At 34.6% G+C, this 27,165-nt stretch overlaps 2 protein-coding genes across 14 annotated transcripts; both read left to right on the top strand.

The window, feature by feature from the left end:
• The first annotated feature begins 8,236 nt into the window (after positions 1 to 8,236).
• LOC113310561 lies at positions 8,237 to 26,452 on the top strand. 13 transcript variants are annotated; one of them, XM_026559270.1, is made up of 14 exons: positions 8,237 to 8,532; positions 9,484 to 9,548; positions 9,649 to 9,911; positions 10,094 to 10,198; positions 15,328 to 15,437; positions 15,653 to 16,614; positions 16,722 to 16,824; positions 16,979 to 18,689; positions 19,617 to 19,711; positions 24,619 to 24,899; positions 25,188 to 25,268; positions 25,518 to 25,580; positions 25,705 to 25,757; positions 26,076 to 26,452. In XM_026559270.1, the coding sequence occupies exons 10-14, from the start codon at positions 24,651 to 24,653 to the stop codon at positions 26,248 to 26,250; spliced, it is 621 nt and encodes a 206-aa protein (XP_026415055.1). In that variant the 5' UTR covers positions 8,237 to 8,532; positions 9,484 to 9,548; positions 9,649 to 9,911; positions 10,094 to 10,198; positions 15,328 to 15,437; positions 15,653 to 16,614; positions 16,722 to 16,824; positions 16,979 to 18,689; positions 19,617 to 19,711; positions 24,619 to 24,650; the 3' UTR covers positions 26,251 to 26,452. The 13 variants fall into 13 exon arrangements, 12 of the variants coding, with proteins under 12 accessions (XP_026415055.1, XP_026415056.1, XP_026415067.1 ...); XM_026559271.1 differs by having other exon boundaries at positions 10,094 to 10,220; XM_026559280.1 differs by lacking the exons at positions 8,237 to 8,532; positions 9,484 to 9,548; positions 9,649 to 9,911; positions 10,094 to 10,198 and adding an exon at positions 14,716 to 15,168 and having other exon boundaries at positions 15,653 to 15,771; positions 16,065 to 16,151; positions 16,239 to 16,614.
• Positions 19,427 to 19,963, top strand: LOC113313112 (gamma-glutamyl peptidase 2-like). Its single transcript, XM_026561831.1, has 2 exons — positions 19,427 to 19,711; positions 19,886 to 19,963. The coding sequence occupies exons 1-2, from the start codon at positions 19,427 to 19,429 to the stop codon at positions 19,961 to 19,963; spliced, it is 363 nt and encodes a 120-aa protein (XP_026417616.1).
• Positions 26,453 to 27,165: the final 713 nt, after the last annotated feature.

The raw sequence follows: 27,165 nt of genomic DNA, 5'->3' as shown, positions 1-27,165 counted from the left end.
TTGGTGTAGTGAAGATTATCAATAATTACATAATTGGGAGAAACAGATCCTTCAAGGGAAATTTGAAACAATTTAAGAACAACATTCAAATATGGGGCAATGTGTACAAATTATTGTTAAAACCAGTCAAAGGGTAGTCTATTTGCAAAATCCTCCCTATTAATCAATCATCGTCGGCATCATCACTAACATTCGCCTGAGCGACTTCAAGATTATCGAGTGACGTCATTTGCATTCAAAGTAAGTGGCGTTACAATGGAAAGGGTGCCGGTCATGGAAAGGATACTTTCAGATATATCTGTAATAATATCCAAGAAACCTGTAATGGTCTTCCTCTAGTATCCGATTACAAGTTGATAAAATTAACTCTATATTACACAACCAAATCGCCGAAGAACCTAATCTGGAAAAAAATTCAATTTCCGCCATTGACGTATTTTAGATTCCGCGCTGACGTACTTAATGATGTACTTTCAGACTAGACAACTCCGGCAAGTAAAGTTGTGTACAAAACCGGTGAACAAAATAAATCAAATCAGGAAAGGATAACAAATATGGAGAGTATGAACTGCCACCTTCACTGGTCAATCAATCTCGATGAAAAATCTTTCGATCTATGCTTTCTTTTATCTATAGATCCAAACCTGAATGTTAAGTGGATCCGCCTTTAGCGCTCTACTGCTAAGTGAGAAGAAGATTACTGTGTAGAGGTACAATAAAATTAGGTTTTATGGGTTACTCAATTTACCGAAACACCCTTAGTTTTGTACCCCAGGCCAGCACCTGGGTGGAAGAAACACCACAACAATTGCGGGTTGTTCAGTAAGAACCGTTTTTTTGGGGACCATGGTGCTATTTTGGGTAAAGATATTAGAAGTAATTGTAGGTCACCCCATATCTAGTTATTTATTTAATACCTAATCTATCTTCCTAATTAATTTAGCTCATGATTAGTAAAATAATTTAGTTAAAAACAATTAGTGAGATTAAATTAAAAGATGGGTTTATTATTAATTGAGTAAATTATTATGAGTAGAATTTTTGTGAGATTAGAGTTAGAGAAGATGAAGGAGAAAAACATGGAAAATAAAAAAAAAATCCGGAGGATGAATATCTGGGTGAACAGGTATGATGCAAACTTAGATAATGTATGTTGAATTGGTAAAATTTCACCAAAAATGTAATATTTGGAACTGGATTTTGAAAAGTTCGGTTAGTTTATATGAAGAACAAGTAACCGATCTCATCTTAAGGCATAGTTCGGTTTCCTTGTCAGGTTGAACAAGTAACCGAACTCATCTGAAGGTGTTTTTCGGTTTCCTTGTGAGATGAACAAGTAACCGAACTAGTTTGAAGATTTAGTTCTGTTACTTGATCCAAACACGCAGGTTACCGAACTCCATATCAGTGGAAGTTCTGGCATGCAGCGTTATGATCGGTTGGTTCGCAACTAACCGAACTTTACGTACAAATTAATTTGATATAAGTGCATCGCTTAAGGCCCAAATATATTGAGTTCGATTTTGTCGAGTTTTCAGTTTCATGGACGAACTTTCACAAAGAAAATCTAAATACAGAGTTCGGTAAGGCCCAAATATATTTGTGAACAAGAGTTGTTCAGATTTTATGGCCCCAACAGCATATTTCGATGTAGTTATTTTTCTTCACCTGAACAACCTTGTTTACAAGGAAAAATAGAGTTCAGTTAAGAGAATTTTTTTTGCGAGCATACCGAACAAACTGCATGCTTCTGCGATCCAACCGAACTCAGACTAGTAAGTTCGGTTGTTTCTTTAACTTGAACTTAGAGCAAAGCCAAATGAACCACCAAAGCAAAAAAATATCTTTCTATGTTTTTAACCCTACAGTTCGGTTACTTGGAGGTTTTAAAATGTTTGCGATATAACCGAACTCATAGGTCAGAGTTCGGTTTTAAGACTAATAAAACCAATGGGAAAAGTGGTAAGGTTCGGTTACATCCTCAAAATTGCTTTCTATTTTTTAAACCGTATAGTTCGGTTACATGGAAGTTTTAAAATGTTTGCGATAGAACCGAACTCATAGGTAAGGTTCGGTTACATCCTCAAAATTTCTTTCTATTTTTTTAACCCAACAGTTCGGTTACATGGAAATTTTACAATTTCTTTGCGAAACAAACCGAACTCTACAGTTCGGTAACTAAGTTCTGAATCACATAGAACCGAACTGTTTTTCGTGTTCTTCAGTTCAGTGAGTTCGCTTAGGAACCTAAGGCAAATAGAAAACACGTTCTAACCGAACTCAATACTGTAACTACCATTTTAAGCATATTTTGATGATTTCTATTGAACTGAATCGATGAAATGAATGGGTTTGTCAAGAAATACCCGCTAATCGGTCCCATGGAGAAAATTTTATGAATCGATGATGAAGACGAGTTTGAAATGAAGAAGAAGAAGAAGAAGAAGAAGAAGAAGAAGAAGAAGAGAGGAAGACGAGTAGGGAATGGGTGAGTGAGTGCAACAGTTTTTTTTTTTTTAGATTAGCGTTAATGTTAATTAGGTTAAGGGAAAATTAGTAAACTTTCTAAGTAGAATTATTGTTAGGACACCCCTTATCATTGTAGGGAAGGTGGCCTAATAATACCATGGTCCCCAAAAAAAACCATGGTCCTAAAAAAATGATTCATCAGTAATAGTAAGTGCTGATTCTAAGACTGGTTTGGTGTTCAAGCCCGCGGGATAGCCTTCCAGATTTAGAAGAATGTCACCCTAATAGTTTTTAGGGATATTTTGACTTTGATGTCTATAAAAAGGTATATTTTTGTATTTGGTGTCTAACTTTGTCCCATTTTGTGTTTGGTGCTCAGTCAACAGAGTGACTTTGTTTAACCGTGTTGACCATCCATGTTAGAGTTAAAATAGTGGAATAACCTACGCAAAATGGTGACTTTTTAAAAGCCACATCGCCACGCGTTTAACGACCATTAACGGCATTAATATTTTTTTATTAATTAAAATAGAAATTTAATTATTGACAGTCAATTGATCATCTGTTAAGTCAGTCGTTTGATTGGGACTTCTTTGGCACCAAACTCAAAATTGGACAAAGTCAGGCACCAAACCCAAAGATGTACCATTTTATGGGCACCAAACTCAAAATATCCCTAATTTTCAATATTATTTCCTCTGATGTTAAAACTGTTTAAAATTAAAGCTGATTCAAACTAGCTGTTAAATTTAAGTGACACATGTACAATCTGTTCCGCTGAACTTCAAGGTGCTGAATAGAGTAAAGTTCAACCACTAATTCGTCTCACTTGTAAGTCGAACTTCACTTTGTAATCGCAAAAGAATAAGTTTTTATTTATATGATTAAATCTATTCTATCAAAAACAACAAAACAAGACATAGTCTATTGAAAATATCTTCTAATATAATACTCATTTTAAGAAGTGGTTCTTCACTCGGTTGAATTTCAGTTTCAACACCTCAATTTCTTCTTGTTATTTAATCGACGGATTAGAAGAAAAATTTGAATGCCTACCTAGTGCTTGTTTCTTTGTGCGATGTTTAATAGACTACAAATTTTTCATGACTCGATGATTAATTGCGGCAATGAAAAAATATCGATTTTGACTTTTGATTTTAAAGCTATAGAAGAAAAGAATATATTTAAGTTTAAAAGTGATTTTGATTTTTTATTATTTATTTTAGGTTTTTATGGGTAAGAACATTTTAATAATTTAAATTATTTAAGAATATATAGATAATTGCAATATCATTTAGACACCTCTTATAAACTAACCGTAGATGGGATAATGAATGGGATAATGAATAAGTATGCCTCAAATCATATTTATTTTTAGTAGTTAGAATCAGAGATGGACTTAAAAGAAGTTCGATTCAGAAATGGGTTTCTAAATATAGGTTTTATAAATGAGTTTCCTTGGCGCAAAATACCTGGGGTTTCGTGGTGATCAAAGTTTTATAAAAACAGAGTATCTACTTGCTCGAGGAGCCATAAAATTTGTTCAAGACATACACCCAATCCGATGATCAATTTCATGAAGGTAATTCATCATTGCTAAATCTTTAAGGAAATCAAATGCAACAAGAAACGAAAATAAATATGAATTTTATTATAAATTTCATCATAAAAAATTAAAATAATAACAGATAAACAAAAATCGTTTATTCTTAGAGATCTCACTTGGAGTCACTTGGATTCCATATTTCAGTGCATTCTTGAAGGTGGTTTAGTTATTGGGTCACTTCTCATATTTATTTATCTTCCATACAAAAAAAATCTCCAACTGTAAAAAAAATCTTCAGATCTCCTTTACTTGAAGATAAATTTCCCAGAAATGAAGACACATTGAAAGAATTTTTGGTAGCTATGAGAGAATAAGTCATAATTACATCAAAAGAAAGATGATTATTTGTTGATGTGAACATTCTCATTCATTAACCCTACTTCCAGTGATCATCTTGAAGATGACAGGAAGATAATTTCAACAGAAGATGAATTCTGGATTGAAGACTAGAGTAGATAGATCTAAGTGTAAGGATAATGCAAGCTTTAAGGTAGAACTTAGGAGTGAAAGAGGCACACTTTTAGATAAGGAGGTTTATTTATGAATCGATACTAACCTATGTCTTTAACTCCTAACCTGGGCCAATATCTAAAACTGCACCCATTCGGCCCGATATTAGCTGCTAGCTTTGGGTTGTGTTTTCATCCCACTAGCACCTTCCGGGGGCGAGTATCAAAGATCAAACGCAGATAAAAGAGTCTAAGGCTATATCTGTGGTTCATGGTTGTTCAACAGGGATTCTATTTTTCCCAAGAGGTTCACCATATCTAAATCTGAGATTCAGATGAGTTCACATTATGACCTACATCTGCACTGAATTTTTTGATCTACCTCTAATGGGATCGAGAATCAAATATAGGGGTTCCTTCGTAGACAATGAACTTGTATCTCCTTCTCTGGAGACGCTTGAGAATGGTCATTGATCATGCAACCCTAGTTCCTTTTACAAATATAGGGATTTTACTATCCAATAAATCTAGAACATTAATGTAAAGTATAATATTGGTGCTACGTCGATGTGAAATGCGAAAAATCTTGCGGAATAATGTTGAAAATAAAATCATGTCAAGATGCTTCTGATATAAATTTTTTTTATAGTGAAACATATATATTTCTCACTCGGAATTTCTTTATATATCGACAAAATCTGTCGAATCATTTGTTGTTCTTTGCCAGTTTTTTTTCAAGTCATGTTGTTGATATTGACAAAAGACACCAAGTATAGTTGAGTCCAGGCACAGTGATATTATTAATGATGTTTATTTCGCAAAGGAAGCACATGGGGTTTGACCTTAACCTGCTAATAAATAGGATTGTGAATCTTAAAGAAGTTTTCTTAGATGTATTTGAAAATGAAGTTGGAAATTTGTTGTTAATTCTTTGTATCTGTGAAGATTAGACTGGATTATTTATTTTAAAATATACAGGATTGATAATAGAGGCTTCAAGTGGAAGCACCATATTGGATGTTGTAGTTAAGAAATTTCAGAAGAAGATAGCGTTATGGAAAAGAAAATCTTTCACAAAAGTAGACATAATTATAGTTTTAATCAAAACAACATTCTCTAGTCTTCTATCCACTTCTTATCGATCTTTCCAATTCCGGTGGTTGATCAAAAGAAACCAAATAAGATTATGAGGGTCTTTTTGTTGGGTCCTACAACTGAAGTAATTAACAGCTCGTTTGGAAAGATTCAATCTAAGGGACAGTGTAGTGCACTAAAAGGAAGCAGTCAATGATTGCATTCTAAAGTTGGGTGTTTGGCATGTTCAATTACACATCGTAATTCCTACTATCTCCAAAGGGATACATCCAATGCCCACCTCTTGATGTGTTCATTAAATACAACCTCCAACTACACCGTTGACCAATATTAATCAGACGTATTTTCAATCGCTTAAGTTGATCAAAGCATTACCATAGATTTATTTTTTCCATACACAAATTCTGACCACTCTTTATCTAGACTAACTTATCCACACTGTGGTATGTATTCTATAAAAGAAAAGTGCATATAATTGTAAGAAATAGAGTAAAAGGATAAATTACCCACTTTTCATAAACTTAGCTCCACAATTTATTATATTACTTCCTACATTTTTAAGTTAATACGTTATAATAACTTAGCAAAAAAAAACCATTATAATAAATTCAAAGAGAATAAAAGGATTTTATACTAAAACGTCACTTGTAATGACATGACACACGACTTACCTCCATTTTCATCGTTGCATAGAATGTCATCTTCCCAAACTGTTCTTGAATCCGATACCGACAATATGATATTGAGATCCTTTAGAACAATCCTAACGATGATGGATCATTTTTTTCTGTCTAAATATCTTTTTTTTAAATAAAAAGGTTGTATTAAAGAAAAAAACAGTCAAAGCCTGAAAGTTCAAAAGTTACAGAAAGAGGCCACAAAGCTAAGTTACATATGCAAAAACGTTTCTCAGTGATGTAATACTGAGTTTTCATCAAAAAAACTTAAAGACTTCTGAATCACAATTCCATAAAACAATTTATTAACCATAATAATTACCTCCTCTACCGATATTTTCCTATGCCCAAATAACCGATTGTTCCTTTCATTTCAAAGACTCCAAACAATGTTGTAATGTGTTACATCCCAAAGTGTTTTACATCTGCCTTTAAGAACATTCCAATTCCAGGCAATTGACGTTATCGAAATCCTTCTCCATGTCAGTTTTGCAGGTAATACCCAGGGTCTTAGACTTTATCCTGCTGTATACACACTCATTTGCGATGAGAAATCCATCATGAATTTGCTTATCTTTTATAAAAGCACCTCGATAGTCTGAAATGAGTCTTGGCATCAATACCTTAAGTCTTTCCGCAAGAAATTTAGACAAATCTTATACGCACTGCTGAGAAGGCTCAAAGATCTAAAATCCTTTGGTGTACAAGAATCCTCTTTTTTGGGAATTAATGTAATGAAAGAGCAATGAAGTCTCCGATCTATGGATCTGTTCTTGTGGAAGTCATTTTAGCATACTCGTGAAGTTGTCATTTGTAATGCTCCAACAACATTGTAGAACCCGGAAGAGAAACCTTCAGGCCCAGGCGATTTGTTGCATCCCATCTTTTCTATTACTTCCTAAACTTCTTCTTCCTAAAAATTTCATTCTAACCACACCTTCCTATTATCTTTAATCTGAGCAAAATAAAGAATATCCAAAGACACATTAGGATTATTTTGAGAGGAACAAAAATTCACATAATAGTTCCTGATTTTTTTCCTTTTATCACCGACTGTTCAAAGCAATCCACCCCATCAATCTGAAGCTTGGCAATATTATTTCTTTTCTTCTTTGCATGACCAATTATATGAAAATAACTAGCGTTAGAATCCACCATATAAACCCATTTTTAATTTCCCTAAGTTGTCATTTCCTTGCTTCCAGTTTCTCTACATTTTTTATCTTGAGTTTGCTTTGACCCACCAATAAGCGGATGATCCACCAGATGTTGTTGTAAAATAAAGTTGTTGAGAGAAGCCATGTTTTTACCTTCGCCAAATCCTCTATTTTATTCTTCGCCCGTCCTTACAACGTTAAAGTCTCCTGCAAAATGTATCGGTCCATCCCACCACTCCCTAATTACCTTCGTCTCCTCCCAAAAGTGTGCCCTGGATTATACTCACAAGGTTGTACGAACACTACACCAAATCCAGGTTTCCCTAACAATAGGTTTCCTAATTAAGTTTATGTTTGTAACTCAAATGAACCGTTATGATTCTAGTAACCCTTACAAAGAGTTAGCAAATTAACTTATAGTTACCATAATTAGGATTTAATGCATAAAAACTAAATAACTATTCAAAGTGTGAGATTATTAGTTATTCATATCTAACACCCTTTAAACTAAATCACTATTACAATTATTTATACCCAAAATTCAATCATACTAAAATGAACCCCATGTTTATAACTCTTTATCATTTTCATTAGTAACACACTCAGACATAGCTAACACAATAGTTTATTTTTAAATTTGGAAAATGTAAATTATAATTTTAATATTTTATTAATCTTTTGTTTGGAACCAATTCAAGTTTTAGAACCTTAAAATAATTTATATCCCGGAACCAAAATAATATGGGAACCGAATCCTAACTTAGCTAATTTTCCAAAGACCCGGCCTACAGAACACATCGTTGTTACCAAAGTTCTATCTCTCTCTTCAGTTGCAAGAGAACAAAACCCCTAGAAAAAAAAAATTCTCTTTTCAATTGCTAGATCTGAAGGTGAACACAAAGAATCCAAATCCATTATCTTTCTGATTGATTAAATACCCAATCCAAATCATACTTATGATTGTTTCTCTTTGCTTCTTCAATTCATTAATATCAGAGGAACATGAAGAGAAATAATAACGATGGAGGTGATTCGTTGCGATTAAATTTGTTTTCTTCAACTCATTCAAATCGTTGCTGGTATGATTTATCTTATTCTTCGATTACTCTTATTATATTTATCAATTATGAACCTAAGGTTTGAACAATGAGGGATTTTAAAAATTGGGTTCAATTAGGAATTTGTGATTGTGATTATGATTTTTTTAGTTTCTTTTTTTTGTTTGGGTGTTTATGGTTAAAAGGTGAAAATCCCCCATTTTGATTTGAATGGTATTTTCGAAATCATGTATGAACTTCTTCTTTTCGTTTAAGCCGGTGAAAATTCACTAATGAACAATCTTTATATTTCTTTTCATTGTTGAGAAAGTTGGACTAAGTGTAGATGGTCAAATAATGAGCTGATGTTGTGCAGATATTTTTTAGATAAATTTTGAGGTGCGGTGACAATTGCAGTTGTTGGGGTTGATTAGGTTTTGCGGTTTGGGGATTATTCACTTGTATGATGTTATCCAACTCTGTGGCTAAATTGAGGAATTACTAGTTTACAGTCGCTGAGGTTAGAAGAAGATGAATTTAGACCCACTTCATGTTTACGCAGGATAAGGCGTTATGTATTTACGAAATGTCAATGTTCGTATGACTATTTTTGCTGTCAAGCAGTGTTACTCTGTTTAACTAGGAACTGCTTTAAAAATGATAGAGGTGTATCTCCATAGAAATAACAAGAGTTTCCTTATGAAACTTGCCCGTTGTAGAGTAATGATATGGAGCATGCCCCTGCTATTACTATGTGTATTTCAATATCTATCCTATTGGTTTTGTATTCAAACAGTGACCTCTACAAGGTCGTATTCCAATTTTTGGTCATTCTAGCAACTTATTTTAGATAATGCTGTGTGCAAGGGATGTTGTCGATGTCATTTAGGAATTATAAGATTGGGATAATTAGTGAAGTTGATTAAATGTTTTCCAGTTGATTTGAATGACATCAAAGGCTAATATTAACACAATGCAGTTCTCTCTTGACAGGTCAGGTTACAATAAGTAAAAGGGGTTACGTGCAAGGACCTTGCAGGGCCTATTTTAAAACCTTGGTCAGTATTACCTCTCTCTAATTTTAAAGAAATCTGTTTCTTTTTGTCGAAACACTCTGTTACTTCCAAAATAAATCTAATTAGGATCTTATTTTAACAGTAATATGTCTCAGAGTTAGGAGTATTTCCACTATATGAATGGTAACAATTCTGTTGATGAAAAAAAGAGGTGGTCGTTAGACAAAGGTAGACGATCTTGAGAATCCTAGTCCCGGCAGCTTTCAAAACGTTCTTGTCGATGAACTCCATTTGGGCTGTTTGCTTAATGTTTATTGTGCCCAGAGGCCAAGAATGGTGCCAAGAAGCGAGAATAGCCACAGTGTAATTTCTGATAAAGAGCCTATAATCATTTGCATCGAACAGGTAACCTTTGGATTACTTTTACTTTTTAGAACTGCAAGTGGAAGCATCTATTATGTACCTGATCAAGGTCGAACTGACCACCGCACCTTCTACTTGCTAGTTTTGAGTTTTATTATTTGAACCAACTGTAACCAAACATATTTCAGTAAATTCATTTTGATAACAAACTTTTTGTTTCGTAGATACTCAAAATATGAATCGCCACCATTCTCCTCTTCTTCGCCGCTGCCAATCGGTCCCTGGAAGTTAAAGAGTATAAGAAACTTGAAGTTCTTGGATCAAACTCGGTGAGTAATACTGAATAGAAAGGTATGGTGTTTCATTTTATATTCTCAATCTTCTTTGATTTTGACAATATGGTTAGTGATCTGAAACTGGTTTAGTTTTGAATCTGCAAAAGCATATAGATATTAGTGATTAGGTTGGTTAAGAGGATGTTAAGAGATGCATCTTACCTTTGGATGAGCATCCGCTTAACGTTTTCGCCATTCTCTAATTAGTGTTATTCACTTATTGCAAAACCGTATTCCCTGTCTCATTTTTAAGTATCAGCTTATAATTTCGAGTAGTGCCATTCACTTATTTCCAAACCATAGATGGCATTCCCTGTAAGCATAATCCTCTTGATTTGTTCAAATTAGATGCCATGTCAGCCATGTAATGTGGTTGACGCAGGGGCATAATCATTTTGGTATGGATAGGTCGTTATGTGTCTGGTTATGGTTTTCTTAGTGTTGCTGTACTAGGCTGCCTCACAACATTTACTTGTATCATTGGAAACCATTAGAACTGACTAGATGTGCTTAAACATAATAGTTGCAGGGAAGTAATTGCTTCTGATTTATTTGTTTGTCAGTAGCTTGCTTTTTTAAGTTGTCTTCTTTTTGATCTTTTGGCTATCCGTAAATAAAATTTGTGAATTAGCAAAAAAAGAAAAGAAAAAAGGAACCTGCATTTCATAAACATGAGAATAAGGCTTTTGTCAAAATTGTCCACAAAGAGGGATGGATTATATGTTCAAACTTTTAAAACTAGCATTAAAAATTCAACACTCGTTAACATCTTATGCTTAATTAGATATATACAAACATTCATTGTATAAATCTATATATAAAGATGCCAGTAGCTATCGTAGACTTTACTGCTTTCTTTCACACCAAATGAGATACTGATGTGGTTAATTTGATTGAAAAAATTGAGTAGTAATCATCAAAATAGGGAAAAAAAATGGAAATTACAGTAGCAAGTTCGATTAGTAGGAGTTTTAAAAAAATCTAGTTTGGTAACCGAACTTTCTGAACATGATGAACACTTCGGCTAATACAATTTTCTATTTTCGTAATCGAATTTTTATATAGAATACAATGTGTAGAGTTCAGTTAGTTCGCAAAAAAAAAAATCCTTACAGGAACTCTTCTATGTAAACCCATATGTTTAGTTCGGTTAGTTCGCAAAAATAAAAACCCTTAACCGAACTCTTCTCTGTAAACCTATATGTTTAGTTCGGTTAGTTCGCAAAAAGAATTTCTTAACTGAACTCCTGTAAACCCATATGTTTAGTTCGCAAAAAGAATTTCAGTATATGACGATCTCCCTTGTGATTCAATTGTTGTCATCAATCCAGAATAGTAGTAGTAGTTGGATATGTTTGTTGAAGATCTGCGCTACTCCTCCGAAGATGTTCCTGCACCATAAGCTGCAACAACAATAAATACACAAAACATAGCTAGGAGTTATACATTGACATTTCAGACACTTGGAGGATTTCATGCAATTATAGAATATCATGAAGCAACTTCAGAAATGAACCTCAACTCTGGGGATGGCAGTCTTCCCATAAATTGTTATCTACCATTACATTAGCAATCACTTGAAGTCCATTACAGATTCAAAATCCACGAATTAGTGTGGACATACCAGACTTTTGGAAACCCGATTATTCTTAACTATAGCACTAGATAGAATTTGATTTTCATCCCAACTAGTACAAGAGATAGGACCATAGAGCTAAGAAAGAAAGAAATTAGGTATGGGAAATGGACATCTGCACTGAAGCCTTGATCAAATAGTTAGGCAGAGGAAAAGAACTTTATTCTGAAAATGGGGCTTCTTTTCTTTCTAACCTCCCACATCTCTTTCTCTACTTTTATGATTTGTTTGTTTCTACTCTCAAATTGCTTTCATCATCCTTGCAATAAAGATAGGATAGAGCGAAAGTGAAAGAATATTAATTGCTTTCATCCTTGATGTTTTACGAGGAATCTTTATTGTTTTGTTGTTCAAACTTATGATTACATTAGTTAATTAAGCCTTTTGTTGTTCAAACTTTAGAAATGAACCTCCTCAACTCTAGGGACGAACAGTCTTCCCCAAAGATAAACCGATTAGTTTAAACCTCACTTGAAGATAAACAACATAGCTAAGTTAGCAGAGTTTACATGCATGTCAAGGGTCAAGAATGGTCAAAACCTAACACTGAGCTGTTTTATTAGTGGGTCCAACCAATAGTTAGGCAAAATTTCATGGTTCAGTCACTTTCTTAATTTCTTAGCCGTTCAATTTTCATGTCTCTCACTTTTTGAAAACTAGATGAAAATGATCTGTGGCTCTATAATGACTTCTCACTAACTCCTAGCCTTACCTTCCAAAACCAAGAAAAAACTCAACAAAGAAAAATCCAGTTCCAGAGAAAACTCATTACTAGTTTAGTCTGCAGTTATTTGAGTTTTAAAGTTGTCAAGTTAATTGTGAAACACGAAGAAGATGTCAAGCATTTCGGAAGATGTTTACCTCCAAATCATGTTTAATATGATTTCTCATTTGAGATTATGATTTAATAATTTACATAAACTATACGTACAAGCTTCTCATCGAGAGCATACGCACCCGATGTATGTATGTTGAGATTATTAGTCCCACATAGTACGGGCAATCTAGATCCTGCGGCTTATAAGCCTTTAGGGCCTCTCCACTCATTGCCAATTGGTTTTGAGTTGGATGCCCGTATTCTAACAATGTATCCAGGGGCTTGATGAAGTTAAATCATCCATCCACAAAGGAGTGCAGATAGTTAAACAAATCATTTCCGATGTAAATAGGATGTCTTTTTTTTGCGTCTGTTTCGTACTCTTATTCGGTTAGACATCTTGATCTCCATGTAGTGTGACAATCCAAAAATTAATAAAAACAACCCTCATCAGTGCATGAAGATTATTCATGCATGATCTATAATATATGCATATGCTTCAGAAAATAAATAAAAATGATCTATAATATATATGACGTATTTTTTCAGTCAACATTACTACTCATATATATTATTTTGATATTGATATATCCATTTTCGTTAATACGGTGAGTCAATATTATTGATGTTTAGTTCTAACACGAGGTACCCCGTGTTTTGACAGTAAAAAATAATTCACGCTTTACATTTTCTTTTTTACTTTTAGAACTCATTGTTATTTGGTAAGCAACATATAATGGCGGTGTGAAAATTGTGTTCTCTATCCCGTTTTAAGTGGTTGGTATGTTCCTAAATAGAAATCTTGGTTAGACTATTCAGTTAGATTTGTGTGAAGTTCTCAATCTTAATAACTTGGCCATGTGATCTCCGTTTTATCTTTCATTGTTAAAGTTATGCTGTAAACTCCTTTATAGTTACCAAGTTGCAAGGAATGGTACATTTTTCTCTTTTCTTAGTAATAATAAATTATGTAGATGAGACAAATGAAAACAATGGATTTTGTTATAATATTCTAAGTGAGAGATTGAGAAGTGTAGAGAGGGAGTTGTAAACCACACCGAGTGGTTAAGTATAAGGACTATGACTAGGCCTTTCAGTGTAGTCTCTAACTAGCGATCAACATTTTACCGCTAGATTGAAACTCTATATCAACTGGTTGAGTGGTACCTTTCCCACATAACCGGTTATATTAGTCGCTTTGTGATACACGTAATGAATACAAAAACGACAAACAATCCTTACTGTAGGCATATTTCTCCCTTAGCCGGATCATGTACTCCAGAATATGACAAGAATGTATTCGATATTTAGGAAACTATATGATTAGAGAACTGGCAGCACTAACTTAAGTGTTAGTAGAAATTGCACTCGTGCATGAAAATACAAAAAATTAAAGAAATATGTTGGAGTTGTGAAATCTTGAATAAAAAAAAATGAAAATGAAACACCTCAAATTGTCTCTCTGAGTAAAAATGTTGGAGTGTTGGACTTGGCATCCTAGTTAGCAATTCGGGATTTGACAAACGCACGGAACGGCAAACGTACGAGTATTATACGGTTTTGTAAAATCCAGATTCGGTCCAAAATTCGGTCAAGGGGACGTGATTCGTCAGTAATTCGGAACGGCATACGTACGTGTATAATTCGATTTATAAATGTGAGTTCGGCTCTGAAAATTCGGTATCTATATATAACAAATAATTTGTATTTATAAGGTCATAGACCAATTTTTATGCATATGTGTGAGTTATTTAAAGAAAAAATAAACTTATTATGATGATATTAATAATATATACAACATTAGTTATCCAAGAGGACGTCATATGGTGGTTTAGATGCTTGGTTAGTGAGTTTGAGATCTCTCTCACCTTCACCTTCAAATCTCTTCAGTCGTTTTTGTTTCATAAAAATTACAACACGTCTAATATTCGGTCGTGTATGCTCGGGAGGAAGTAAAGCCCAGAAAGTGGAGTCTTTAAAAAGTAAAAGCTAAAGAATTTATGGCGAATTAAGCGGACGTATCATTCGGGATACGTAAAATTCGTGAACGATTCGTGAATAATCCGGGAATGCCACATAATACGCGACTTGGGTTCGGAGTTGCAAACGTACGCAAATAAGACAGTAAAATTCGTGATACGGAAAAATTCGCGAATGATTCGCGAATCATTCGCGAACTTACTAACTAGGCTTGGCATCGCAAGGTAAAGCTAGACATCCACGTAATGGTATTTGACAATTAAAAGTTGGAAATTTGAAAATTTTAAGAATGTCTGGACACGTATTTCCAGGAAGTAATGAAATAACACATCAATCTTATCTCTCTCTCTAATTAGAAAGAGAATCTGAATTCTAAATCTCAAACACAAACTAGATCTTTTTTCTTGTTCTTCATCATCCATCATCCAAATTTCTAAATTAAAACCTCTAATTTCTATCTTAGATCGATTTCCTACTCCTCTTCATTAAAACCCTCCCTCAGAAGAATCAATTGCTATCTTAAAACTCAGTGTAAGGGTCCAAACCAGAATCAATTTCTTAGAAGTAAAGTACTGTATATAGATCGAGTTTATAAAACTATTTGGTTCCTTGGTGAAATTTATTTCTGGTACTTATTAGTTGTGTAATTTCATTTAATCTGAGTTTGAAACTTCATTGGATCTGGTACAGGTACGTTGAGAACAATAAGAGGGTCATCTGCAAAGGAATGGTTTACAAGTTAAACTCAAAAGAAAGCTGTTTGTTCTGAACCCCAGATGAAGACAGATTTTGTTCAATAGGTTACCAGTTTGCTTCTTAAACTTTTGATTTTCATTGCTATTTCAGAAATTGTGTTTATTTGAGATACCAAATTTGATCTTAGCAGAAAAGAAACAACGGTTGAAGAGACTGCTGAAAACACATTTGGTTTTGAGCTTGATGCATTTGGTTACACCACAATAGGGAAAAGATCTCTCTCATTAATTAATGTCAAGTTTCTGGTTGTTACTTGTAGGAGCTGCACTAAATGTCTATGAAGGTCATCAAAGTATTAGTTTTCCTGTATTGTCTTTATCACAAAAGGGCAAAGAATTTGGCTACTATGAGGACCATTCTTTCGGCGCTTCAATTGAGGTACTTGTAACTTCATACAAATGATGAATTCTTTCTTTGGATAATTTTTACTGTTTTGATTCTCCATCAGGAGTCTCGTATGTTTTTGTGTGTAACATATGAGAGCAGTCTCCGCTTTCCAGGTTAAAAATTGAGTACCTGATGCAGGTTAAGAATTGAGTACTTGATGCCTTATGAGATGTATCGACTTACTTGCGCACAAATTTTTATATTGTAAGACTGCAAATCTTTTACGGAGTGCATTCTTGGAATGTTTAGATTGACTTGAAAGAATAACATCAGGAATTGTACAGAGATCACTACTGCAGCTTGACAGGACTGATTCCTGACATGATCGGGATACCAAACCTCGCCTAGAAAGCAGCCAAGCTGTTGATACGGTGCCTCACATTTTAATCAGCTCCTCATACTGGAACTTTTCATCTCACAAATGTATACTGATTATGTTATTATTGCTTTAATCTTAGGGCCATTGGATCATGTTGCGTTTACACAACCATTTCCACTGCAACCCATTCATTGCCTCACAGAAACTAGCATACATCCATTGCCACCCATTCTTGCTTAACAGTCATTACCATACACCCATTGATACATGTCCACTGCCGTACGCCCACTGCCGCACGCCCACTGCTGCATACCCATAAACCGGTGTGTGATGGGACGGTGTGTGGTGGGTCGGCGTGTGATGGGACGGCGTGTCGTCATTGGAGGATCATGCTGCCTTTTACACGGCCATTTTCTCACATCCACTGCAAGCCATCCATCCTTTCCCAACAGTCATTGCCATACTCCCATGGCTGCGCACTGCCGCATGCCCTCTGCTGGATGGATCTCTGAAATGTAAGGCCAGTTCATGATTTTTTGATTGTAATACTTTAATATTGGGTTCTTGATATTATTCTAATTTTGTTTTGGTGATTTACTGGTAACTGATCTACATATTGCAGTTTATGTCGTTACTTGTATAGGAGCTGCTCTTATGTGTATGAAGGTCCTCAAAGGCTCAAACTATAAGTTACCGATTTGGAAATGTGTCTTCGTTGCAAAAGGGTATGGAATTTGACCACTCGATGTCCATTCTTTAGGCTTTTGAACTGTACTTGTAATATCATATCCTTGGGGTAGGCATTCTTCGGATAGCTGCTACTGTTTCCATTGTCCATTCTTTTAATTGTTTGTACATTGTGGGTGCCTCTTCATGCAGTCTCCTAATTCCAAAGGAACACACCTAACCATCTCGAAGGAATTGGATAGTACTCATTATTTTCAGTGTCACCTATTACTTGGACTATAAATTTGTAGTATTGACGACTTCACCAAAAAATCAACACACCTGATCAGCTAGTGTCATTGACTGAATAGTTAACCAACTCATTATTTTCGGTGTCACCTAAAAAGATAAATAGCTAAATGATCACAGTTCTCACTCGGTTGTGATAGTTATTCATCCTCATCTCCTTGTATCATCATAAGAAATTTTCTTGATCAAGCTTAAAAAATGGGGATAACCTTGATAGTTGCTGTGTTTGTACGTCTGCAAGTAGTTCTGTGTGTTCTTCCTCTAGGTGTTGCAGCCCGCAATTTAAGCGACCATACTACTATCAATGGTAATATACGACATTTCATCTATATCTCATGGTTGTTTGTTGATCAATTTCTTTTCCATATATGGGTCCATGTTATAATTAATCCTTTTTGTTTAGCTAGAAGTAAGACGAATTTGTGTTTTTTTTTGTTGTTTGTTACAATAATTTTTTAAAGACCGAAATTTTTAAACTCCTTAAAAAATCGTTTCCTATATGGAGACCTGCTTGGAGATGCCACATCAGCCTATAATGAAAAAGACATTTTTATGTTCTGAATCAATATATTTTTGTTTGATTGTTCATATTATGTTAAGCTTCTTCTGCTCTGTTGCGATTGAATATACAAAGCTTTGAATTTTAAACTTGCTTTTCGTCGATTATTTGTACTCAAAATAAAACTGATTCATTGTGTTTACCACTTGTGAGGAGATACGTGAAACAGTTTTGAATAAAACTGATTCATAGTGTTTAACATCAAACAAATCAATAATTATTCAAACCCTCCCATATCAAAGCTATGTATATTCAAACCCTGAACCCTTAACATAATTTAAACACTCAACCATAAATATATTGATTCATAACATAAAAATGCCTTTTTCATTATAGGCTGATGTGGCAGTTCTAAGTAGGTCTCCATATAGAAAACGATTTTTAAGGAGTTTAAGATCTCGGTCTTTAAAAAATTATTGTAACAAACAACAAAAAGAACACAAATTCGTCTTATTTCTAGCTAAACAAAAGTATTAATTATGATCTGGATCCACATATGGAAAAAGAATTGATCAACAAACAACCATGAGATATAGGTGAAATGTTGTATATTACCATTGATAATAGTATGGTCGCTTAAATTGCGGGCAGCAACACCTAGAGGAAGAACACACATCACTACTTGTAGACGTACAAAGACAACAACTATCGCGGCTATCCCCATTTTTTAAGCCAGATGAAGAAAATTTCTTATGATGATACAAGGAGATGAGGATGAATAATTATTACAATCGAGTGAGAACCGTGATCATTTAACTATTTATCTTTTTAGGTGACACTGAAAATAATGAGTTGATTAACTATTCATTCAATGACACTAACTGATTAGATGTGTTGATTTTGGTGAAGTCGTGAATACTACAAATTTGTGGAGTCCAAGATGTCTAACCGAAAAAGAGGACGAAACAGACGCAAAAAAGAAGAAGAAGAAAGGACATCCTATTTACATCGGAAATGATTTGTGTAACTCTCTACACTCCTTTGTCGACAGATGATTTAACTTCATCAAGCCCCTAGATACATACATCCGGTGTGTATGCTCTTGATGAGAAGCTTGTACGTATAGTTTATGTAAATTATTAAATCATAGTCTCTAATGAGAAATTATATTAAAAATTACTTTTTTACAGGTTAATATAAGATGAATTTTGTACGCCGGATTTATATCTCTAAAACGGATTACATATACGTATGTTATTCCGTATTACTGCTGAATCACGACCTGTTAGGCAGAATTTTTGAACGAAATTAACTTGTACAAATCCGTAATAATATTTGCAAGTATAATACTATAATCTCACAAGATTTTTTCATTTATACAAATATGAAAAAAAAACATAAATAATTATTTGAAATTTTGCCGCATGAACTTCACTCCAGCACCTCAGTTGGGTTTTAGAAAATAAGGTTCTATGTTGAGACAAATAAATTTCTACCATAAGTTTTATTTTCTGCAAAAATAAATATTCTGCAAAAATAAATATTCAACCGCTAAAGATGCTCTAACTATAAGTCTATAACTAACATTGCGCTTTTTCTCTTTCACCAATATCTCAAAATCTTAGCATATATCTTCCATTAAAGTATTCATCTTATTCATCAAAGGTACTTTAAAATAATATATCACAACAACTTCCAAATTAATTCCACCATTAAAGCCATTTACGCTTGCATATACACATAGTATTACAGATAAGAACACACAGAAAACGTTTTCCTTCACCTTCCATCTCTTTAAACCCAAACACCGGGAGATTAGATAGAACACCAAAACAAAAATAAACAAAGAAGAAATGAGAAGATATGAGGTTTTACTATGTGCACAAGATTCAGAGTTCGCTAAAAACAGATATGGAGGTTATTTTGGTGTATTTCTTAGTTTGTTTAGAGAAGAAGGAGAAACATGGGATAAGTTAGAAGTGTGTAATGGTGAGTTTCCAAAAGATGAAGAAATTGAGTTATATGATGGTTTTGTAATAACAGGAAGTGCTAGTGATGCTCATGGGGATGATATTTGGATCATTCAACTTCTGAATTTCTTGAAGAAACGTCTTCTTGGTATCTGTTTCGGTCATCAGGTATGATTTTATTGATTCAGATTTCAATTTATGGATTTCCATTTTTAAAATTGATCGATATCTCCTTTGTTTCTGCAAATCACTTTTTCATTTTAGGCTATAACCCGTATAAATTGAAGCACGACTCTTTCCTTAATTAAGCTCTAAGCTCTGTTTAAAAGCAACAATATATAGATAAAAGCAGTGAGACGGGAATCTCGCACGACCAATAGATTCCAGATCATATTTGCTGTTTCACGTGTCTGCATTTAAAAACGAAAAGAATAAATCTCCTCCAGGTCAACACGCCCTCCCATATTTAAGACAAAATTTATTGATTCTAAAATATTTAAGGAAATAAATTAAAAGAATTTTTTCCAAAAAGATAAGTCTTGATTGACCTATGTCACGACACAAGAACGAGCCCGAGCCCTAGGCTCAAACCTTAGTGGGGAAAAGTAATTTTTGCCCCACCCATTCCACCCTCCATAAAGCAATAGCTATACAGTGGATCTTCTCTTTAGTTATACCCAATGTGGGACTAAAGATCATATTTCATTCACTCATAGAAAATGAGTAAGTGCTCTTAGAGACGCAAAGGTCCTAAGGTCCATTCCCACCAAGACTATAAAACCAAAGCAATAAAACTGAATTTCTCCAACAATCCCCCACATGAATGAAATACCGATAAAATCAGAAAACGGAAAGCGAGAAATACCACTATAGGCAAGAGGTGTCCATGAGGTCTTGATCCTTTGCTTAGTGAGAAATTGCCGGAACTACTTGATGGAAAGTGAACGCGATGTCTTGAACTGCCATCGTTTGATGTAGTCCGCGATAATAACCACACGTGATATGTCTCTAGGTGCTGTTAAGTTCGTGTCGTTGTGTCCTTTTTGGCCCTGGACAAATCCCGTTTCTCATAATGCTCTAGAGAATCAGCTGTATTCTCATAGGAAGCGACCCACTTCCACATTCAGATAGGTGAGTACCATCAAAAGTGTTTACTTCCACGCCCCACTTCAATCTTAAATTGAAACTATAGAACTCATTAAGACTTAGTTAAAAGTCATCCTTCACATGCAGTCACACTATCACATCTACACCATAGGGAAGGGACAGAGAATGAAGTTCTCTGATAGTGTTTACCTCTACCCACCACAAATTAGTTGTCTCATTCAAAACCTTGATCTTGGGATCTCCAGTCAGCAAGGTTGAGTATCCTTCTTGGTAAGTTTATTTAATGAGCCTAATCCCGTCCCCCTCGATGCATTACTAACTATCTCCTTTGGACAAACCTTTCGTCAAAGGGTCTGCGATATTCTCCTTGGATTTCACCCATTCAATGTAAATAACGCCTTTTGAGATTAGTTCTTTCAGGGTATCATGTGTTCTACGAATATGTATAGACTTCCCATTATAGTAGTTGTTTTTAGCCTTAGCTATAGCAGCTTGATTATCACAATGTATAGATATAGCTGGTACAGGCCAATGCCAGAGAGGAATGTCTTCTAAAAAGCATCTTAGCCAAGCGGCTTCCCCTCCTGCTTTATCTAACGCAATAAACTCGGATCCCAGGACCGAGCTATACAAGTCTGTTTGGAAATCTTCTAAGAAACATCCCCACCTGCTAGAATGAAAACATATCCACTTGTAGACTTAGACTCCTCTAAGTCTGATATCCAGTTTGCATCACAAAATCCCTTAAGAACGGCAGGGTACCTTTCATAATTCAAACAAAAGGTCAAAGTGTATTTCAAATACCTCAACACTCTAAAAAGTGCATTCCAATGTTCCTGCCCTGGATTACAAGTATACCTAATTAACCCACTCACATCATAAGAAATGTCTGGCCTAGTACAGATCATCAAATACATCAGACTTCCTATAACTCGTGAGTATTCAAGTTGTGAAACTGCATTACCCTTATTCTTTTTGAGACTACAAAAAGGATCATACGGAGTATAAGCAGGTTTACAATCAGAATGATTGAATTTTCTAAGTACAGATTCAACATAATGAGATTGACTAAGACTATAACCGTTTGAATTTATTATAATTTTCATCCCTAAGATTACATCTGCGGGGCCTAAGTCTTTCATGTAAAAGTTCTCATTTAGCATGCTCTTAGTGGAATTAATTACATTCATGTTCTTACCAAGTATAATCATATCGTCAACATAGAAGCATAAAATTACACAAGCATCATTCACAAGTTTAGTGTAAACACAGTTATCAGATTCATTGATTTTAAAACCACTGGAAAACATTACATGATCAAATTTTTCATGCATTGTTTAGGTGCTTGTTTCAATCCATACAAAGATTTTTTCAGTTTACAAACTTTCTTTTCACAACCTTTCACTACAAATCCCTCAGGTTGTTCCATTAAAATTTCTTCATCTAATTCACCATTTTGAAAAGATGTCTTAACATCCATTTGATGTATCTCTAGTTTATGAACTGCATCTATAACAATCAACATCCTAATAGAAGTAATTTTCGTAACAAGTGAGTAGGTTTCAAAGAAATCTACACCTTCCTTTTGTTTATAGCCTTTAGCTACTAACCTAGCCTTGTATTTTCAAAAGTTTCATCTATTTTACGTTTCCTCCTGAAAACCCATTTACATCCTATGGATTTACACCCTGGAGGTAAATATGCAACTATTTATTAAGGTCTTACCCTTGAAAGAGCTACAAACATCACTCAGATTTCTTATTCTCTCTTTCTTTAGACCTCTCTCAGGAATTCTATGTAGAAAGACCATCTAACATTACATAACTTGTCCATCTTCTTCTACATGAACTGGTATTTATAGATAATTTAGACTCGTGAAGGCTCGGATTTCCCTCGGCGAGCTGGTGAGGTTATCACATATCTTCTCATTACTTCGGACGATACTTATACTCTCCCTCGTGATGTCTCGCTCGGTTCTCCTTCCGAGTTCTCTCGCTTTGTGTATTCTCGCACTGCTGCTCCTTGTAGGGCATCATGATGTAACATCCTCGGGTTGTGGTATAGATCGTCTGAGTCTTCTGATGTGATGTGACCTCGCCCATGCTTGTTATGATCTTTCATTAAATGCGCTTCTCCTTTTTAGAATTGACCGTCTGAGAGGATTAAACCACTCCTCACACGCTTCATGCATGTAGCGTCGGTGGCATGCGTCTCGATTCAGACGAAATCACCTTTTAGGATTGGTTCACTACTTCTATCTTATCGTTTTATCATGAGTTCATCCCTTGAGATGTCGACACTTGTCCATCGGGTATTTGACCCTCACAATATTAAAATGCATTCAAAAATATTTCTATGAGATATCGAGCATTGAATAACTCTCTAAAAAATATGTTAGATACATATTTGATTTTCGTTTAAGTTTTGGTTGATTATCAAGTTGAATCTAAAGTGTGTTACGTAAATCTAACATAACTATGTTTGCCCAGGAAAGATTTTCCAATATTAGACCAACTACTGCTGAGTATCTTATCATTTATTAAGTCATTGATAGATCTGACTTGAATGACTTAGGTTATATAGGGTCTCAGTTAACTTGGTCCAATAGGCAAGCTGGGTCTGATAATGTGAAAGTTAGACTTGATAAGGCTTTGGTAAATAGTCATTGGCTGCAACTCTACAACTATTTCAAATTGTTTCATATTGATGCAATAGACTCTGACCATTTACCCATTCTCTTGATTACAAACTGTGATGAACTACAAAATAAAAGGCCCTGTAAATATTTTAAGTGTTGGTTTAAGGATCCTACTTGTCAACAACTAATATGGTTGCTTATAAAACAACTGTAAGAGGTTCAAATGCTTTTAAAATGGTCAATTGTGTTAAACGTTAGCTTATATCAGATTATTAAAATTGTTGCTCAAAGACTCCGGACAACATGAACTACTCTTTGACATGTGCCTTACAATCCGTCTCACTTGGACTCAACAAATTTGTAGTATTCACGATTTCACCAAAAAATCAACACACCTAATCAGTTAGTGTCATTGACTTAATAGTTAACCAACTCATTATTTTCAGTGTCACCTTAGAAGTTAAATAGCTAAATGATCACAGTTCTCACTCGGTTATAATAATTATTTATCCTAATCTCCTTGTATCATCATAAGAAATTTTCTTGATTTAGCTTAAAAAAATGGGGATAGTCGTGACAGTTGGTGTCTTAGTAGTCTACTAGTTGTGCTGTGTGTTCTTCCTCTAGGTGCTGCAGCCCGCAATTTGAACGACCATATTACTATCAATTGTAATATACGACATTTCACCTATATCTCATGGTTGTTTGTTGATCAATTCCTCTTCCATATGTGGGTCCAGATCATAATTAATCCTTTTTGTTTGCCTAGAAATAAGACGAATTTGTGTTCTTTTTGTTGTTTGTTACAATAATTCTTTAAAGACAGAGATTTTAAACTCCTTAAAAATCGTTTCATATATGGAGACCTACGTGGAGCTGCCACATCATCCTATAATGAAAAAGTCATTTTTATGTTCTGAATCAGTATATTTATATTTGAGTGTTCATATTATGTTAAGCTTCTTCTGCTCCGTTGTGATTGAATATACAAAGCTTTGAATTTTAAACTTGCTTTTCGTCGATTATTTGTACTCAAAAATAAAACTGATTCATAGTGTTTACCACTTATGATTTACAGGAAATACAAAAGTTAAACTATGGTTTTGATTTTAGAAAACCATTAAAATGATGACAAAACTATACTCTTGTTAATTCTTCATCTTGCCAGTTGTGATAATTGATTTACTTAAATCGTAAAGAAGATTAGAGGTAAAAACAAAGAGTCAGATTTAGGAAGATTTTGGGCTGAAGTAGCAGATATATGTGGAGATACGTGAAACAGTTTTGAAGAATTATTGATTTGTTTGATGTTTTTGTTTTGTGGGTCCAGATAATCCCAAGAAGTTGGGCTCCTCATCAAGTATGGTATTGAATCTAGCCTCCATAGAGTTGATCATACCTGAATTCAACAAGACCATCACACTGCCTGTACTGGTTTCCTTGCCCGCGGAAGTCATTGACATGGTTAAAGGGGAGAGAAAAGAAGATAAGATTGATTACATTTTTATAGGCGCATCAGTAGCAGGGGCGCTGATAGCGTCACCAGCACCGTATATTATCCGGTGGCTCCAAAGGAAGAGTAAAAGAAACAAAAAGAAAAAAGTCATCAAGGTTGCTATCTATTGGTATTTTTAGTTTCTCTTTTTATCTTTTTATTTAACCGAAGAAAGAAGACTGAGAGCCAGAACGACAAATTGATTATTATGACCCTATGGAGTAGGTGAAATTATGTCGACATAAATTGCAGAAACCCCGAGGAATTAAAAATTCTTCTTTTACGTTTTATAAGCGCCATGAACAAAAGTTCTTGAAAAACCAAATATTTCTCTCTTGTTGTTCTTCACTGTTCTGGTTCAAAATTTAACCCTAACAATTTTTTATTTTTTTTTTTATCATCAGGGCATATTTAAAAGCCAAGACGGAAATATCGATGTTCCACTTCGTGAATACTATCGAACCGCTGGTTCTCTCCTTAAACAGGTTTAATTTTCTTAATCACATCTTTTAATTGCTTTGTTTGGCTTGAATTTCACCTCTATTCTATTAATTTTCTTAATCCCATCTTTTTAATTGCTTTGTTTGGTTTGAATTTCACCTCTATTTAATTTGTTGTTTCAGTTAGTGTTTATTTAATCCTTCCTAGGATATTGAACTTAGGAACAAACTAGTCTATAAGTTACAGTATGTATATCCATGTTGGCATGATTAAGTTCCTGGTTTGTTTTCCAGACACACCCTTCACAGACTTGTGCTATGTCTTCGGTCGATCTGCATACACAGTACGCATACCAGGTAAGGATAGGCTATTTTGGAGTTGCTATTATATGCCTGTAGACATCAATATACTTCCCATACCTACTTCATCTTTTGCAGTTAATTTGAATCTAACATGGATCATACGTGGCTTTTCTATTAGATAATGTTACCTGAAGCTATTGCGATTGTGATGGCCCCTTCAGATACTTACAGGTAGAATTTGTCTCTCCCTTTGTACCTGAATTATTACTATACAGTGACTTCGCATAGTCTAGCTGAACCCAAATAGCAGTTGGTTACACCCATTACCCACACTGCTTTTCTATCCAACAAATTTTCTACTCTGGGATAGTAGAACTGAAGTAAACAAAAAAAGAAATGGGAGTTTAAAAACTGGATCATGAAAAATGATTGTTACTGTGTAGTAGTCCAAGACCACCCGTTCTTCATTATATCGGTCGAACGAACTAACAACTTTGTTTTAAACATTCAAAGATTACAGACTATCACCTACTCAATTATTACTTGCAGACAGCATGGGATATTCCATTTATCTGATCCTGGCGGTGTCTCCTTGATTCGTCATTGTCAACAACGTGGCTTTCATGCACATGAGGAGCCTTCTGACGGTAGTCCTATTTATGAGCATTGTTCACATGTTTACATGAATCCTAAATTGAAGTTCGAGATTGTGGATCTTCGCTGAGGTCAAAGCTTAGTTTCTAATAATAACAACAGTAAAAATTAAATGTTTGTTCCTGACAAACTTACATAGAAAGTGTGAAGTTAAGACACCCTTGACACTGGAATCATGGTTCCATTTGGAAACTTCGTTATCAACTCTGTATACACATTCCATGCTGAACTGAAAAAATATATAAAACAGTGAACTGATTTTTATTCCTACAGTTTAAGCTGTTATGAACTGCTATTTACTTTCAACATTTTTTTTTGGGTTATATGTATATGCAGCAGGATCATTTACAATCTCATATACTATAGCGGCTCTTTAACAGTATGTCGCGCACACTCATGGTTTTTGTTGCTTGTGCTTTCATATATATATACTAGTTGTGACTATTACAATGACTTCGCATAGTCTAGCTGAACCCGAATAGCAGTTGGTTACACCCATTACCCACACTGTTTTGTTAAGCTGAGACCACTGGATCCATCATACATAGGGTGTCAATGATGTTGCTCCTGCAGAGTAGGTATGTTTATTATGTCAATGTAACCAGGAGTATCTAAATTGGTCTTTCTCTTCTTTCATGGAGATATGCTCCGCTCCAGTTACGCCTTTGCAGCTTACATTTTATCAGTCTAATTATGAGAAATGTCACTGCCTAAAGTCTATCAAAGGTCACGAAAATTCACCACCTTAGCATCAGTCAATAATGCAGGGATAAATAAAATGTCTTTGGTTCCAAGTGTACCAAAGATAATGGTTTTTGTTGCTTGTGCTTTGGTGAATGGTCATTGGCTGCAACGCTACAACAATTTCAAAAATTGTTTCATATTGATGCAATAGGCTCTTACCATTTACCCATTCTCTTGGTTACAAACTGTGATGAACACCAAGATAAAAGGCCTTAGTGTTGGTTTAAGGATCCTACTTGTC

This window comes from Papaver somniferum, chromosome 9 (genome assembly GCF_003573695.1).
Source record: "Papaver somniferum cultivar HN1 chromosome 9, ASM357369v1, whole genome shotgun sequence".
Taxonomy (NCBI): domain Eukaryota; kingdom Viridiplantae; phylum Streptophyta; class Magnoliopsida; order Ranunculales; family Papaveraceae; genus Papaver; species Papaver somniferum.
This window is presented reverse-complemented; position numbering and strand designations above follow the sequence as displayed.